The 14,715-nt window shown below is 42.0% G+C and overlaps 1 protein-coding gene across 1 annotated transcript in view; it reads left to right on the top strand.

Annotated features, from left to right (window-relative positions):
- The first annotated feature begins 796 nt into the window (after window positions 1–796).
- PTGFR (prostaglandin F receptor (FP)) overlaps window positions 797–14,715 on the top strand; it is a 38,890-nt gene continuing 24,971 nt past the window's right edge. Inside the window, exon 1 of the mRNA XM_015416464.1 lies at window positions 797–1,585. Coding sequence (XP_015271950.1) covers window positions 797–1,585 — 789 coding nt within the window. The remainder of the gene's footprint in view (window positions 1,586–14,715) is intronic.

Raw genomic sequence — 14,715 nt, 5'->3', positions numbered from 1 at the left:
GAGCCAGTTAGAAGCCTCTCCCCCGAACATTCTAATCTCTCACCATCTCTCACCGTTGATGCTTGAAGTGGATCCCTGCAGAGGCCATTTCAAAAGGTTTTGGGGGGAATTCAACTGTCCCTGAAGGGATTTTTTTAGTTTTTGGATTTTTCTACAAATCCAATTCCTATGTAGGAAAAGCTGTTGGGGGAGAGTGAGCCCTCTGTTGGCAGAAATAAGTATCCGTACATTTTGGCTATTAGTATAAGGATTAGGCAGAATATAGCAAAGACAGAATAGAGTAGACAGAAACCAGGCAATTCAATTCAAAAGCATTCAGATGTCACTGCAGAGGAATGGTTTTGAATAGATTTACTGTGTAGGTTTAATTATTTAGCTGAAAGATGACAGCAATTTCAGATGTATCAGAACATTATTTCTGGAAATGAAACGACCTTTTATGGTGATACAACAATTCTGTTATTTTATATGTATTTCTTGGGTTTGTTTTAAGCATTTCAAATCTTGACATTTTTAGTGCTAAAAGATACATTATGAAATGGAATTACATGATGAAAAAGCTTTATAAATGTGTGTAGGAGTGCAGTATTAACTTTTTACTGTTATACAGAGATGCTTACTGCTGTAAAATATTGTGCTACATTGAACTCCAAAATAGCTGTGCAGATTTGATGTCATAAAAACTTTGGTGTTTCAGTCATATGTCTTCTAAACAACCTTTAAAAAATGTGTTGCAGATGCCTGATGATCGCCTGACTACTGAAATTTTTTGACTGCTGAGTTTACCTTTCTGACAATGAACAGTTCAAAATCATCGGTGTTGGCTGGAAATGGTATATTTTCCAACACAACGTGTCGCACAGAAAAGAAGATTTCTGTATTTTTTTCTGTAATTTTTATGACAGTGGGAATTTTATCTAACACACTTGCAATAGCAATTCTTATGAAGGCTTATCAGAGGTTTAGACAGAAATCAAAAGCCTCTTTTTTGCTTTTTGCTAGTGGCTTGGTTATCACAGACTTGCTGGGTCATCTCATCACTGGAACCATTGCAGTATTTGTATATATATCTGACAAAGACTGGATCCGATTTAATCAGTCAAATGTTCTCTGTAGCATTTTTGGCATCTGTATGGTGTTTTTTGGACTATGTCCCCTTTTTTTGGGCAGTGTGATGGCTGTTGAACGCTGCATAGGAGTCACAAAGCCAATATTTCATTCAACAAAAATGACTTCTAAACATGTAAAAATGATTTTGACTATTGTATGCCTTTTTGCTATTTTCATAGCTTTGCTACCTATATTTAGGTTGAAAGCCTACCAAATTCAGGCATCAAGGACCTGGTGTTTCTATAAAACAGAACATGTTGAAGACTGGGAAGACAGATTTTACCTCCTACTTTTTTCATGCTTGGGTTTATTGGCCCTTGGTATTTCATTCTTGTGCAATGCTGTGACGGGAATTACACTTTTGAGGGTCAAATTTAAGAGTCAACATAGACAAGGCAGATCTCATCATTTTGAAATGATCATTCAGCTCTTGGCTATAATGTGTGTCTCTTGCATTTGCTGGAGTCCATTCCTGGTAAGACTTTAATATCTTTGCCAATTTTAATGCATTCCTTTGTATGGGATTTTATTATTTTTTAAAAAAGGCATGATAAGCATGTCTTGATGCTTTCCCCATGACAACTCACTCCATTTTTTCAAGATCACATAGTTCAAATGTACATAGAGCTACATGAGTCTATTTTCACTATAGACCTGATCCAGCCAAAGGTGAGCACAGTTAGTTCTACTGAGTTCTATGTGAGAGAACTAATGGGATGTAAAAATGCTTAATGTTGGCTATATTGTGCTACTTGTATATAATCTTCTTAAAACTTGGTATGGTATGACATCTTAAACTCTCAAACTGAATGTCTCAGTGATGGGATTATTAAGACCTAAATTTTATCTATTTATTTACATTATTTATAGTCTGCCTTTCACACAGGGACTCAAGGCAGATTGCACATAGTGAGTCAGTATAATCAACAAAATGGGATATTCAATGTACTAGGATTATAGAAGTCTGGAACCAACCAGAAAAATGGAAGAGTAGCATAAGTATTAACAGGCTGTTAATACTTATGTCTTGCTGCTGTGATTGACTGGCTGAAAGTGAACAGATTGAAACTAAACCCTTAAAAGGCAGAGGTATTGCTAAGTAGGAAGGTGGAAGCCTCGAAGGACATTGTTCTCCCCATTTTAGATGGAATACAACTGGCCCTTGTTGACACAAGGCAATTCTTCATCTGGCATTCGCTCCACAACTTTTCCACACTGAGTAAATGGTGCAGCTCAAAACCACATTCAAATACCCCGGGGCAACGCTGTACTGACTACGAAGTCACCCTTGAATGGCCATAAATCTATGCAGAAGGTACCATAAAACCTGATGATCAAAGAAAGTGAAAATGGCATGCAGTGTAGAGGGTACCATCAAATCCAATGATCAAAGAAAGTGAAAGCAGCATGCAGTGCAGGGGGGGATTTCTGTTCCAATATGGGTTTGGTAAAACAACGGAGGGAAAAACAATGCAGAATCGCCCTCAATTAAAAGCTGTTGAATTATACTGGATCCAACTTCACTACTGGAAAAACAAGTTAATGCAGCTTCAAAAAAGGCTTTCTGCCACCTCAGCCTAACCCATAAGATGGTCATGTACCTTGACATGGCAGCAGCCAGGCGTAAGCATAGCATAAGAAGAAGAAGAGGAGATTGGATTTATATCCCGCCCTTCACTTGGAGTCTCAGAGTGGCTTACAAACTCCACACACACACGTATACACAAACACACACACAGAGTCCCTAATCATTTATCCAAATAAATTTGTAAACAATTTTTGTACTGTGCAATCCTCTTACCAGTGCAAAAGGCCCTCTTCAAAAATTCAGTTTTGCATAGTTTGTGGAAAGCCAGGAGAGTCAAAGCCTTCCTGACCTCTTTGGGGAGGCCATTCCTTAAAAAGAAAGGACATGCACTGGCAGTTGTTGATTTGGGCCATTTGCAGGTTGGCACCTGCAGAAGCCCCTGTTTAGATGAGCAAAGTTGTCATAGCAGAGTATAGGGGGAGAAGCGGTCCCACAGATAAGAGGGACCAGAGCCGTGAAGGGCTTTGTATGTGATAGCCAGTACCTTAAATTGAGTCCACTAACAAATAGGCAGCCGATTAACTGACTGCAGAATGGGAGTAATATGTGTGCTCCATCTAGTGCCAATAGCTGAGCTGTGGCATTCTGTACCACTTGGAGTTTCCGAGTTGATTTTAATGGGAGACCAATGTACAGTTCATTACAGTAGTCTAGTCTTGATATTACTGTAGCATGGAGCCAGGTGGCTAGATCAGCCATATCAAGGTAAGGGCCATCTTATGGGTTAGGCTGAGTTGGAAGAAAGCCTTTTTTGGAGCTATGTTACTTATCCAGTAATAAAGTTGGATCCAGTATAATTCCTAGGCTTTTAACTAAGTCAGCAAGGATCAGTTGCAGTCCATCAAAAGTGGGGAGAACAATGTCCTTCAAGACTTCCACCTTCCTACCCAGTATTACCTGTGTATTTTGAGGGTTTAGTTTCAATTTGTTCACTTTTACCCAGTTAATTACAGCAGCCAGAGTATTTAGGACTTCTACCATATTACCAGGAGATTTGGATAAAGATATATAGAAATGAGTATCATCAGCATATTGATGTCAGCCAACCCCTAAAACTGTGACTGCTTTGACTCAAAAGCTTTACATAGATATTGGAAAACATGGGGGATAGAATTGCACACTGTGGAAACCCACAAGACAAGTCCCACACTGGTGACAACTGGCTTCCAATAGCAAACTTTTGAGCTTCATCTATGAAGAATGATTTGAACCAGTTCAAGGCACATCCTCTCATACCTACTTCTGTCTCCAACCATCTCAGCAAGATCAAAGGCTGCAGATAACTCCAATAAGAGCAACATAGAGGCATGGCCTTTGTCCACACTCAGATGGAGGTCATCAACTAAAGCTAGCAGTGCTGTCTGTGTTGCATAGCCTGGCTTGAAGCTGGACTGAAAAGGATCTAGGGGAGATGGGGTATCCAAGAAGACTTGGTCTGCTGCTGCTATCAATCACTTTGGCCAGAAAGGGTAGATTAGAGGCTGGGCAATCATTGGCCACATCATTGTTCTGTAGGGCTGGCTTTTTAAAGTAGTGGATGGATAACTGCCACTTTGAGTGGCTAAGGGAAGCTGTCCTGACTGATTTATAATAGACTAGGAATAAGGCCCATTGTGGAAATAAATACAATGAGCACTAGGAAGAGGCTCTGGGAGAGTGCCAAGGCCGTGGGCACTCAGAATCAATTTGCCATTGCAACCTAAGCAGGGTATAAGGACACAGAGTCTACCATTTTCTCCAGGGGAATGGATCAATGCCATCTGGAGAGCAGTTGCAATTCTGAGTGATCTCCAGCTCCCACCTGGAGATTGGCAACAGTGGTTCCCCATTACGGAATGTCTGGTTTGGAGGGCAGAGTCTATTGCACTGTACCTGTCTGAGGCCCCACTCCTCAAACCTCACCCTCTCCAGACTCCATCTCTCAAATCTCCAGGATTTTCCCATCTGGAATTGGCAAACCTATCTACTTCCCAGCCAAGCATCAACCTACATTTCCCCCTCATTGATCAGCTTTCCATCTCCCTCCCCCACCAGCAGCCCCCACCATGTTCTGAAGCCCAGACTGCTGGCACCTTTTCCTATCATTTTTTGCCTTGTGGTATTCTGCTTGTGGTGTGATCTGTCTTTTTTGTGGTGTGGCATGATTGTGTTATTGGGTTTGTTTCTCTTGAAGGGAAAGTGATGTGTTGTGAGTGAGGACATATTTTACCTCAGAATACAGCAGGTCCCATATGCAACTGACAGTTCCAACTGTCTCGCGGGAGGGGGGAGTTTGAGGTGCGGAATGGAGTGAAGTCCAGTCAGCTTCCATATGCAAATGACCTTGAAACGCTGGGCCAATCAGAGAAGAGTCGCCTAGGCTGCAGTGAGTGGGAGAGAACTCAGGCAACACAGCCAATGGATAGAGACACCTTGTGATTGAGACATCACGGAGCCAACTAATTTTGGAGTGCATAGAACGTTGTGGGACCACTACTCAATTATATATAAGGAGAGATGCTAAAGGTTTGTTGATATGGTTATTACATTATTTTAGCAGCCAGGATGGGTGAGGGTCCAGGGTACAAGTGGTGGCCCTCAGATCCATTATGGAAATGGGGTTAAAATGATCTATAAATTGGCCAGGCAGTGTATTAGGCTATTCTTCTGGTGTACCTATGCTACAGGTGACATCCAGGTCAGTGCATATTCTTGATACTTTATAAGCAAAACACTTGACAAAAGCTAATTGTCTGTGCCTGGGGCAGTAAAGACTAAGATTTAGGCATCAGCAGATGCTGAGCTATCTTGAATAATTGAGCTGGACATATGAACTAGGTGATGCTATACTAATAGATAAGTAACCTTTCTTTGCTGCCATCACCACCATTTCATAAGACTTACAATGTGCTCTATAGCATGATTTGTCAGATTCAGTACAATTTTGATGTTTCCCAACCCTTTTCAGATCACCGAGCTCTGTGGTAAACCAGGGGATTGGGTTTCATCCCAAGGGTGGGAGAGGTCGAAGAGGGGCAACCTTGTCAACAGCTTCAGGGAGTCAACAGCTTCTGTGCTTCTACTGCAGTCTCAACACAGTACATGTTTGGAATCCTAACCCGCCCCCCCAGAACATTCTGGAATCCAGTAGGATTCATGAGTTTTAGTCGGTGGGCCATTTTACCCCCCACCCCATGCATGTGTTGGAGGCACATTCACTTTGGTTTTAAGTAGGTAGTGGTCAGACCATGGTTCAGGGTGAGTTGCCAGCTCTGAAACTAAACCTGCCCTCAAAGGTTCAATGAAAAAGATTAAGTCCAAGGCATGACTTCTTTCAGGTGTTGGGCTAGTCATGACTTGGGAGAGACCCAAGGTAGTCAAAGAAGCTGTATGTCCTGGGCCAGGCCTGACAGGGTGCCCTCATAATGAATATTGAAGTCCCCCAGAAAGATCAGTCTAGGGGTCTCCATCTTGTAGTACTTCTGCCAACTCAGAGAGAGTGCCTATTAGGGAACTAGATGGCTGGTAGACATAAGAATGTCCATCTACCCTTAGTCCCTAATGTGAGGACACACAGTTCCATAATTCTGTGAATTGCATGCCTTTATTTATAGGTCTGAACCAAGAGTACACTTCCAGGTAAAGATTCTAGTCATAGACAATCAGCTTGTGCTTTTTGTGGACTGTGCTGAATGAATGTGGGCTGCTAAGATTTTACCGATGGCTTGAAAAACCATGAGTAAACTTGTCACTGTGTCTGTATACATATGTATTTGCAATTTTGTATTCACTGTTACACATTCAAATCTAATTTGAAATCCATGCAATACAGAGTTAATGGAATACAGAATTAATCTTTATCACATTAGAATTTGGTTTAAAGAATTATTAAAGAAGACCTAAGGGGATCAACAGTGCAATTTTAAGAATTCTTTCCTGGGAGTAAGCTCCACTGTATAGACCTAAGTTGGATTCAGAGTAAACCTCTTTAGGATTGCTCTATAAGTCTGTTAAATTGAGTAATATTTAGATTAAGTATCTGGTATAGTCAGGTGTAACTCTGAAGCTACAGTTAAACATTTATAAAGAAAGAGGTTTCTATTTTACTTATTCATCATAGTTCAAAGCATGACCAGAATGCAGTGCACTAAAATCGAACAAGAGAATGAATAAGATTGGGGTAAAAAACTGAATTGTCTTGTTTGTTTTTGAATACTGCAGTTTGAATTAATTGGACTTACTGAGAATCTTCTCTTTCTTTTTCTTGCCTTTGATGTGAAAACTGTTATTAGAAGGTTCTCTCTATTTTCTCCCTAGTTGGGCAAATACCAACTTCATGGATATGTAACTGCTTTAGTTTAGGAGAACAGCATGGGTTATAGACCCATGCACCATAGCCCCAACCAAAAAGGTGACTTCCCCAGGTGGTGGAGATGGCCTTGGTGAATGGCAGCTGCTGCTTCGGATCAGCAGTGGTCTCTGGGATTTCCTTGGGGGATAGATCGGACCGCAGGCTCTGTAACATCCCAATTCCACCTCCATCTGAGGCAGAGCCAGGTAGGATGGATTAGGGATAGGAATGGGAATGAATGAGCTGATGTACTAAAGTCTGTCATGAATTTTGACTGGTTTGTGGTTCATGAAGTGATGTTTGTGAACTGAAGAACTGCCACGACCTTCCACAAATTTTGGTGCAATTTGTGGCAGTTTGTGAAGAGCAGAAAGCAGCTACTTCCTGTGGCTTTTCATGAAAAGGTGAGAGCAGAAAGTAGAGATTTCCAAACAGCTGAGCGGTGGGGACCACGGGGAGCAGAAAGCAGAGTTTAAATGGCTTGGAGGCATTTAAACCAAACAGCTGATTAGCGGTCCCGGTCCCTCAGCTGTTTGGAAACCCCTGCTTTCTGTGGGGAGCAGAAAACAGTAATTTAAGCAAGGGTCCCCCCATTCAGCTGTTTAGAACCCCCTCCTTTCTGCTCTCCGTGAAAAGCCACAGGGAGCAGAAAGCAGGGCTTTAAACTTTAAATGGCTTACTAACTGATATAAACCTGGTCAGTTTGCGAACTAACCTCCCAGTTCATATGGGTTCGTGGTTCAGCCACAACCATGAACCAAATCGAAAAATTGTGGTTCATGCCCATCTCTAGGGGCCTGTCACCACCAGACAGGCAGCTGGTCAGGCCCAAAACATGGCTTAAGGCCACAAGTAGGCTTGGGAGCTCTTTAGCATCCAACATGGTATATACAGCTGGCTGGCAAACTTGAAACAGATGCCACAGCTGTTGACACTTAGGAGGAAGGTCCAGTAGGTCAAATTGAGGTAGGTTGTTCAAGAAGAGAGGCTCACCCCCGGGAGGAGCCAAGGCATTCTGTTATGCCTGTGTAGAATAGGAAAAGGTGTTTATAAGAGGAACAAAGCAGGCCTATGAGAACATGTCAAGCCTTTGTTCCTGACGAGTAGGAGGAAGGTGAGTATTAAGTGAAACCCTCTCCCATCTCACTTCTCTGGCCATAGGGGTTTCATGGAGCTGAACAAGAAGTTAGGAGAACATGGGGCATCGACCCCACCTCTCAAAAAATCCATTGATACTGAAAGAATGCAAGCCTTGAAGTGGTTCTGAAAAAAACCCACAACCAATCAAATGGATGTTCTAACATTCTTAGGGAAATTATTTAAAGCCAGTGGATTCAATTCAAATCACTACTCACAGGTTTTGAGCAAGCTCTCTCTCATTCTGTCTGTTTGTCTTGTCTGTAAAATGGGTATAATGACCTACCCAAAAGATTGTGAGGGATAAAGAAATAAGATTCTATTACATCTGTTTAATAATGAATGCCTCCCAAGTCAAATGCCAAAATCTGTTATTAAGGTCTCAGCCAAGTTAAAATGTATTCCTACAGCTGCACTCACTCCTACTTCCTACATCTGACTTGTATAACCTCTTCCCATAACAACAGTGCTCTTAAATAAAACCGTACACCTACAGCAAGAAAAGTTTCAAACTCCAAAGAAGTAAATTGGGCACCATTGTTAGGTTAATGTTGTCATGATATTACCTTAGTAGATTATAAGTGGCCAGAGATAGCATTTACGTTTTTGGCTGTAGTTTTCAGTAGGTCTTGTCAGTAGCTTGTGGGGGCAATATCAAAAGGTCCCACAATATCAATTGCAACCTTTTCCCATGCAGAATGTGGAAGTGGGACTGGCTACAGTGGTGCTGGATGTGTTACTGCTGTCTTGTCATGTAACTGACACGTGACACAAGCCTTAATGGCTGCTTCCACTTGAGAATCCATCCCAGGCCACCAATACAAATTCCACAATTGTCATTTATTCTGTACAATTTCTTGATGTGTATCATGGGTCAGGTGTAAAAAATAGGCTGCAACTCTTCTGGAACAAATAGTCATTGTGTACCTTGTAAAATACAACCATGTTGTAATGAAAGCTCATCACACATTCTAAAGTAAGGCAACAACTCTGAATCAATTCCCTTTATGCTATTAGGCCATTTAGTAATAAAAAATCCCCTTAATTTCTGATGGATTGAGCATGCTAATCATGCAAATTGGAATTTCTCCTGTGCAACTGCAACTAGGATACCAGTGAGGAATCCAACAGCTTCTACAGTCTCTTCTGACAAGAAGTCTGATGATAGCAAAGGTAGCTGAGACAATCAGCTGTCACATTTTCTGTTCCTGGCTTGTACTGCATCTCATAAGTAAAAGAAAGCAATCATGCTGACCATCTAGTAATTTGATTCCCTGCACTTTCCAATCCTTTGATGTCAACAGCATTGTCAGGGGATTGTGATCAGCATGTAATTTAAATGCATGGAGCCACAAATAAGCTCTTCACTTTTCTGTGGCCCAAACACTTGCACGTGCTTCCTTTTCAACAACAGAATACTTCCTCTCAGCTTGAATAAGTGTTCTTGATACAAATGTGACCGCCCTTTCTACCTTACCCTCATGAAGCTGAGTAAACACAGCTCCAACTCCATATTCAGAAGCATCAGTTGTCACAATTATAGGCAATGTTGGATTGAAAAATGCCAAAGCTGGATTATGAACAATAAGATCTTTTACGGTATCATAGCTAGCCTGAGCCACAGGTGACCACACAAAATGTGTACTTCCATGTAATAACTCTTTAAGTGGTTCAATAACTGAAGCATAATTAGGGATAAACTTAATATACCAAGAAGTCAACCCCAAAAAAGAATGCAAGCCTTGTAAGTCAATTGGAGCAGGTACCTGTACAATTGCTTCAACATAGGGATGTCCTCCTCCAGGTGGCACCTGGGGATCCCCTGGAATTGCAGGTCATCTTCAGACTACAGAGATCCATTCTCCTGGAGAAAATGAATGCTTTGGAGAATGTGGCAATGTATCCAGCTGATGTCCCTGTCCTCCCCAGGCTCCATCCCCAAATCTCCAGGAGTTTCCCAACCTGGATCTGGCAAACCTACCCTTGATCTGATGTCGGTGACTGGGGGGATGGGACCTGGCAATCCTACTTCAACATGATCTAAATCAGGTTTTAACCCATCTGAGGAGACAATATATCCCTCAAAAAGGAAAATCCTGTCTGCCTAAATTTTCATTTTTCCATGTTAAGATTCAGCCCTGCTGCACTAACTGTAAATTTATCTCATGTTCTTCAGGGGTCTTTCCAAATAAAAGAATATCATCTAAATAACACTGAACTCCCTTCTGGCCCTTAAGTACCAAAGACATAATCCATTGAAAAGCAGCAGGGGCCAAAGCCAACCCATATCGAGAATGTTTACATTGAAACAATCCATCATATATAATAAATGCTGTAAGAGCTCTACTCTCTTTATGCAATATAACTTGCCCTTGCATCATTGCTTCTGTGACATCCATGTTTGGTAGTGAGGCTTCCCAGCTGGCCAGCTGTGGGCTGAAGCCCTGAAAATCAAGGGTTTCCCCAACACCACTGGGGAATGGTAACCTAGTATTAGAGCTTTCTGCAACACGTCCACATTTTGTACTGTATATCTGGTGCCCAAATTTATCATCTTAATTTCATTCAAAGCTTCCTCAGTTTGAAATATAGCTTTCTCCAAAGAGTATCTTGGTTATAAAAGCAACCATTCTTTCATGTGAGGCATATTTGTCTTTTCAACCAGCTGGTCTTTAATCATTTCATCAGCTAATGCTCCAAACTCACAGGGGCCAGTTAAGTCTCTCAAAAGAGCAATATATTGTAAAGTTGACTCATCTATCTCCTGTTCACACTGATGAAATTTACGATGATTACCACATTAACTCTGAGCACAAAAAAATCCTTCAGTGCAGTAAGAGCAGTCTCATATTTACCATCAGCAAGAGGAAATATGTAAAAAATTGTCCTTCTACTCCCAAGAAGTGAATAAGCAGCATAAGTTTTCTTTCTTCAGACACAACTATGCCACTAATTTTGAGCAGATAATGATAAAAATATGAATCTATGAAGTAAAAGCAATTGGAGACTTACCTGGACTTCGCAAAAAAAAAAAAAAAGCTAGTGGATTCAAAGGCAAAAAAGCCATCTCACCTTTATTTATTTATTTTATTTATTTCATTAGACTTTATATCCCGCTCAAACCCCCTTCCAGGGGTCTCTGAGCGGCTTACAGGTCGGTGCTAATCACCATTTATTTCCCTAACTAGGGCCACATATGTAGGGGTGGGACTACCTACCAGCACCCCTATAGTGGTGGTTGGAGTTGTTTCTTGGCTCGGGTCTCCAGGTCTTCTTCCGTGTTGTTATTATTGGTAGTCTCTCTGGCGGGGGGTCGGCTCGGCACTCAGATGGCAGATCTCATTTTTCCCTGAGGCGCGCGACTCACGCCTTCCTCCGGGCCAGCAATGTCCTTAACGGCTCCGCTGTGCCAGCATTCGACGTCATCACGCGCCTTTTCTTGACGGCAGTCACTCGGTGTCGCTCGGCAGTCGCTCGGTGTTCACCTCTTGGCCACCAGGGATCGCCCCTCTGGTCGCATTTTGCCTGCTCGTCTGCCGTCTCCGTTGCTGCCGCCTCGCCATACTGGAGTCGATGTCTTGCTTCCGCCTCCGCCGTTGCCGCGGCCGCCGCCGTTGTTCCAACCACCATACTAGGCAGGGTGCCCCCCACCTTATTACCTTGTTGTAGAGATCTGTATTATCGATGTTGATTTTCAACAAGATTTATATCTGTATGCAATATTATATGGAAAATTTATAAAATAAAAAATATTTTTTAAAAAGAAAATACATTCACCTAACACCACAGATTCTTGAATAATAAAATATTGTGAATTATTAATCAGAGAAAAGATATCCCTGCAGAACGTTAGCTTTACTAGATGGGGTGAGTTTATTTTTAAAGTATAAGCAAGGTGTAGGTACTTTGCAAATAAATTCAGGAAATTAGGTGTTTCTTTCAACCCTGTAATTTTAATAAATAGGGCAGACTGAGAATGAGTGGAAATAATTACCCTGATAAAAATTATTGTAACAGCAGTCTCTAACGTATTTGCCTACATAAAACATGTACTGCAGAGAAATAATGTTAATGTCATTAGTAAATTTAACCTAACCTTTCTTTTATAAATTAGTTTGAAGACTCAGGCAGCTTTGCAACCATGCTGTTTATTTTCACTTTTACTTTATTTTTATTTATTTATTTATTTATTTATTTATTTATTTATTTTTGAGATTTTTATCCTGCCCTACCCAGTGGCTCAGGGCGGCTAACAAGTTTAAAAATTGGGTTATAATGGCCTTTGTACTTCTTTCCTTCACGAGAAATGTAGCTTTTTCATGAGTGTATGGGAACCCTTAAATATACTAGCTAATGATGGCCCATATTTTTTAAAAACCTACAACAACACAAAATGAAGCCAGCTCTGACTACAGTTTGGGGTTCTACAGACACAGGGACAAAATGGAGGAGACCCCTGCCCACCCCAAAAATATTTCCAATGATGTCTGTGCGTGCATTGATATTACAAGAGAGAGAGAGAAAAGAGATTGGAGTCAATACTGGATTGTTGTGGTAACACAAAATGAGAGACAACTATTAAGAGCAGGTAAGATGGGGAGAGCTAAAGCTTACTCCACCTTGCTTTCCCCACACACCTGCTTATCTCTGTACTTCACAGCACTGGTGAGAGCGGAAAAGAGATCAGACCAGCAGCAGGGAAGAGGGAGGACTAGGCTGGTGGACAAAGTGACAGGTAGGTGGGAGGATGGGTCAGATGGGTGGGCAGGGAAAAGGCAAGGTTTGCCTGCTCCAGATTGGAAAATACCTGGAGAATTTGGGAATGGAGTCTGAGGGGGGCAAGGTTTGAGGAGGGGAGGGACTTCAGAGCCTGCCGAATAGCAGGGAGGGCTGGATATAAATGTAAATATAAATAAATAAAATAATGCCACAGTGTCCACCTCCCACAGCAGCCATTTTTTCCAGGTGAACTGATCTCTGTCACATGGAGATCAGTTGTAATAGTGGGAAGTCGGCAGCCACCACCTGGAAATTGGCAACCTTTGAAAAAGCTGGGGGCAGGCAGGCAAGAAGATGGACAGGATAAGTGAAACAGAGTGAAGCAACTAATCAAGGAGGGGGGAAGTGAACCTAGAGTCAGAGAAGCAGAGACTAGTGAGGAGAAGAATGTGATTTCCCCTCCCTCATAAGGGTGATAAGCACTGCTGCTACTGAGGCAGAGAAAAACATTTTGCTTTGACCAAAGGCATCTCTGCAGAAGGGATACACTGTAATCAGTAACACACAGTCAGACAAATTTAGGCACAAACCAGATGAGACTGAAGAGGGCTGTGGTGAGCAGTGTTCCCTCTAAGCTGAGTTAGTGTAAGCTAGCTCACAGTTTTTTAGCCTCTAGCTCACACATTTTTGTCTTAGCTCAGGAAAGATGGCTCCAGAGCAAACTAATTTATGCAGTAGCCAAATTGCTGAATCACAATTTTAATGCCAGTAGCTCACAAAGTAGAATTTTTGCTCACAAGACTCCACAGCTTAGAGGGAACATTGGTGGTGAGGATCTGAGTCTTCTCAGTGTCTTTAATTTTCATAAAACTGCCTGTGAGAAGCCTGATTTGGATTAAGGCTGCAGTGCTGGGTTGGGTGCATTATCCAAACCATTTTCTAGCCCAGCTGTTACTTGACCTCATAAAAAAGCAGGAAACAATTTTTAATCACTTAAATGAAGGGCTAGATTAGATGTGGCTTGGGGGTTCTCATACATGAGTCCTTCTGTTCAGGTCTGACTACTATTCTTTATTGTCTAAAACAGGGGTCTTCTTTTAAACAAAAATGAAATGTTAGGATATCTTAGCTATGCCCACTTTCTAACTACATTCCTTTGCTTGAAGTATTTGTCTTCCAGCCTGGCTCCAATTCCAAAAGTGACATTGATTTGGTAGAAGAGTGCTGAAAGCACCAGTGCACAGTGGGTTGTGACACAGGAGAAGTAGAGTTTCCATTTTTGTAACTAGGGAGAATGAAAAAAGATAAGTGGGAAAATGGTGCCTTTACCTTTTTACATGTCTAACCATACAATATTAATGAAAAGAGAACCTGTGGAATCAACAGCTATATACAGCTATTGTAGATATGTAAACTGATTTAGGAGTTCATTTCAGAAATCAGTACTTTACCAGGTTGTAATCCTTTGCATTATTTCTTTTCTGGAAGTAAACCCTATTGCAGGGGTGGCTAACAAGTTCGACAAAAAGAGCCAAAATTTTAAACTGTGAGAGTCAGAGAGCCACACCACGCAGTGACCTGCCAAAACAGACAAACACTCACACAAAAGCATATACTTTTAACAATGACGCCCCGAGGAACTCCCCACACCCTGACCTACCGGCCGACGCCAGCGCCGAAGACCGGGAGAGGGAGGCAGCGCCCCAACGCCGAACCTCCCCAGAAGATGCCCGGCTGCACGAGATGACCGCAGGACGCGCTCGGGCGCGGGGGCGAGAGCCCCGGCCCGAGACGCGTGACAGAAGCTGCGACAGGGGAGCAGGGCCGGCGG

This window comes from Gekko japonicus, unplaced genomic scaffold (assembly GCF_001447785.1).
Source record: "Gekko japonicus isolate JY-2015 unplaced genomic scaffold, Gekko_japonicus_V1.1 scaffold2149, whole genome shotgun sequence".
In the NCBI taxonomy this organism is placed as follows: domain Eukaryota; kingdom Metazoa; phylum Chordata; class Lepidosauria; order Squamata; family Gekkonidae; genus Gekko; species Gekko japonicus.
Note: the sequence above shows the minus strand (reverse complement) of the source record. Positions and strands in the feature narration are given on the sequence as shown.